Here is a 3,605-nt window from a genome sequence, read left to right as displayed (position 1 = left end):
TAGAAACACACGAACACAAATACCGTATATGAGAAAAGGTAAAATAATGCGTGTTGCTAAACATGTGCATGTGCATACGTATATTTTATACATAACCGCGCAAAACCGTAGTACGAGCCTTCATAAATGTGTGCCTGCGGGTACATATGTGTCATACGCGTAGACTGTACATTCACGCAAACCCGCGCGTTGAGGCGAACAATTCGCGTGGGTTTCTACGTAACACCCCCGGACTATATTTATTCTCCCTTAGACGCGCATTTTGATACTTCTGCCTGTAATTAAGGAGATTTTTTTTTTTTTTTTTTTTCTGCCAGAAGTACGGCTTTTCGTTTCTAAAGACCAAATTCCCTGTGACCCCCGCGGGCAGCCCCGCTCCCGCCGCACGCAGGCGAGCCGGGGGTTGCGTGTGGGGGGCAATTCATGCAATTAGACAGTTTTTTTCTTAGCTTTTGGGTTTTTTTTTTTAAGCGCTCTGAGGGTGCGGGTCAAACCGAAGCGGCGGGAGGCGGAGGGAGCCCGACGCGGCAGCGGCGTTGTAAGGCCGGAGCAAGGTGCCCGGGGTGCTCCGGGTGCCAAGCGGGCAGGGAGGGGGCAGCTCCCCCCCTCGCCCCCTTTGCCGGGGTCTCGCCCCCTTGGCGGGGGCAGCGGGGAGCGGAGCCCAGCGCCCTGCGCGGCCCCGGCGGCGGGGACGGCTCAGCCGGAGCCCCCCCGGGGGGGTGGGGGGGACACAGACGGGGACCCCTTCGGGGCGTGCGGTGGCCGTGTCCTCAGGGGGTGCTGCTGCTGCTGCTGCTTTTGATTTTGGCCACGACTTTTTTCTCTTTCACCCGCCGGTTCTGGAACCAGATGGTGATCTGGCGCTCCGTGAGGTTGGTGGCGGCGGAGATCTTCCTCCTCTTGTCGCGGGTGATGAACTTGCTGCTGGCGTACTCCTTCTCCAGCTCCTTCAGCTGCCCCTTGCTGTACGGGACCCTCTTCTTGCGGCCCCGGCGGAAGGAGCAGCCCTCGGGGGGCAGCGGCCCGGCGGAGTCTGGGCGCGGGGAGAGACGGGGCTGAGCGGGGCCGGGGGGTCCCCACCCAACCTGCACCCCCCTACACCCACCCTGCACCTCCCTGCACCCTCCTGCACCCCCCTACACCCATCCTACACCCCGTGCAGCCTCCTGCACCCTCCCTGCACCTCCTTGCACCCACCCTGCACACCCCTGCACCCCTCTACATCCACCCTGCACCCCCCTGCACCCCCCCACACCCATCCCCCCCGCACCCACCGCCTTTCCCCACAAGCAGCACCCTCCTTCCCTGCCGCCCCCATTTCTTCCCTCCAGCCTCCCTGACAGCGATGACATTTGAAGACAAATCAGTTGTATGTTCTCCCTATTGATACTCAGAGGTTGTTTTTCTTCCCTGAATTTTTTTTTTTTTTTTTTGGGGGGGGGAGAAATCCAGGTATTGGCAAAACACCGACGTGGGTGAGACCCGCGCGAACCCCCGCGTACTCGCTCCGCGGTTCCAGCGCGGCCGAGCGGGGCCGGGGGCGAGTTCAACCCCACAGCGGCGTGGGGCGGGCGGGGGTGCGTGGGACGGGACCCCCCACCCGCCCCGTTCGCGGCCCTGCACGGCGGGGGCCATGCGCACCCCGGCCCCTCTGAAGGAGCCCGATTCCGGGGGGCTGCTGCCGGGCTGGCCCTGCCCGAACCCGGATAATATCACCCTGCACGCGGGAGTATCACCACCTGCACCCCGATGGTATCACTATCTGCACCCGGGAGTATCACCCCTGCACCTGGGAGTATCACCATCTGCACCCCGATAGTATCACCCCTGCTCCCGATAGTATCACCATCTGCACTCCAGTAGTGTTCACCCCTGCTCCCGATAGTATCACCCCTGCACCCCAACAGTATCACCATCTGCACTCCAGTAGTATTCACCCCTGCACCCGATAGTATCACCATCTGCACTCCAGTAGTATTCGCCCCTGCACCCAATAGTATCACCCCTGCACCCGATAGTATCACCATCTGCACTCCAGTAGTATTCGCCCCTGCACCCAATAGTATCACCCCTGCACCCGATAGTATCACCATCTGCACTCCAGTAGTATTCACCCCTGCACCCGATAGTATCACCCCTGCACCCGATAGTATCACCATCTACACTCCAGTAGTATTCGCCCCTGCACCCAATAGTATCACCCCTGCTCCCGATAGTATCACCCCTGCACCCGATAGTATCACCATCTGCACTCCAGTAGTACCACCCCTGCACCCGGGAGTATCACCCCTGCACCTGATAGTATCACCCCTGCTCCCGATAGTATCACCATCTGCACCCGATAGTATCACCATCTGCACCCGGGAGTATCACCATCTGCACCCGGGAGTATCACCCCTGCTCCCGATAGTATCACCCCTGCTCCCGATAGTATCACCATCTGCACTCCAGTAGTACCACCCCTGCTCCCGATAGTATCACCATCTGCACTCCAGTAGTACCACCCCTGCACCCGGGAGTATCACCCCTGCTCCCGATAGTATCACCACCCGCCTCCCTGCTCGGAGGGCGACGGGTTGCGAAAGGCAGCGTTCACCCGAATTACTGTTTTCTGAAGCCCAGCTACCGCGGCTGTCCCGGGCCAGCTCGCAGGCGTCCCGGGCGGCCAGAGCCGCTCCCCAGCCCACGACGTGCCACCCCCGGCCCCGCTCCGCCCCGCACGGTGCCCGCGCTCGCCGCCGCCAGCCCCGCGTACCTGCAAAGGCGGATTTCAGGAGGTAGCCGGCCTGGCCCTGCTCCTTGGGGCAGCACATCTGGCTGCTCCAGCCGCCGCCCAGAGCCCACGGCTGATGGTACCCGTCCACGGGCAGCAGAGCCTCATGCCGCGCCTCCCCCGCGCCCCCCCAGCCCCGGGACCACCGACACGTCCAGGTAACCGGTCACGGGCTGGTAAGGGGCCCCGTAGCCGGGGTAGAAGGCGAACTCGGCGGGGCGGCTCTGGAAGTCCTCGCTGCCCGCCGCGGGCTCCAGGTATTTCTCGGCGGGGAAGGGGCCCTGGGCCGGGCCGGCCTTCAGCGCGCTGCGGGGGACGCGGCAGGAGTAGTAGCCGCCGCCGAAGTAGCCGTAGGGCAGCGGGGCGGGGGCGGCGGGGCCCGGCGGGGCGGCGGGGGGCGGCGGCGGGGCGGCGGGGCACGGCTTGGGGGGCTCGGGCGGCCCCTCCGCCGGGAAGCCGGGGTTCACCCCCGGGGGGGGGCGAGGGGCCGCCGAGGGCCGGGGCCGGCAGCAGCCCCCTGCCCTGGCCGCCTGCGAAGCCGCCGGGGGCCAGGAGCCCCTCCAGGCCCGGGGGGCCGCGGGGCTCCGGGGGCTGCATGGGGGGCGGCGCGGGGGCCGGGGCATGGGGAGAGGCTGCTCGGCAGCGCCCGGGCACTGCCCGAGGGGGGTCCCCGGATCTTTTTAAAAGGCTGCGAGCTGCCGAGAGCTGCCTTGCCCCGCCGGGCTGCCCTGACGCAACGGCCGGGGGCTGCCTCATTGGCTGCCGCTCGGGGGGAAAAGGACGGAGAAGGAGGGAAAAAAAGCCCCCCCCCCCAAAAAAAAAACCCAAAAAA

The 3,605-nt window shown here is 64.7% G+C and overlaps 1 protein-coding gene across 1 annotated transcript; it reads right to left on the bottom strand.

Moving 5' to 3' along the window:
* Nucleotides 1–770: 770 nt before the first annotated feature.
* Nucleotides 771–3,370, bottom strand: HOXB13 (homeobox B13). Its single transcript, XM_075723007.1, is given in 4 exon segments — nucleotides 771–1,033; nucleotides 2,756–2,903; nucleotides 2,905–3,252; nucleotides 3,254–3,370. Coding segments are annotated over 4 exon segments (876 nt in total).
* Nucleotides 3,371–3,605: the final 235 nt, after the last annotated feature.

The sequence above is a fragment of the Pelecanus crispus genome, chromosome 18, assembly GCF_030463565.1.
Source record: "Pelecanus crispus isolate bPelCri1 chromosome 18, bPelCri1.pri, whole genome shotgun sequence".
Taxonomy (NCBI): domain Eukaryota; kingdom Metazoa; phylum Chordata; class Aves; order Pelecaniformes; family Pelecanidae; genus Pelecanus; species Pelecanus crispus.
The sequence above is the reverse complement of the archived record's forward strand: the minus strand, read 5'-3'. Positions and strand labels throughout refer to the sequence as shown.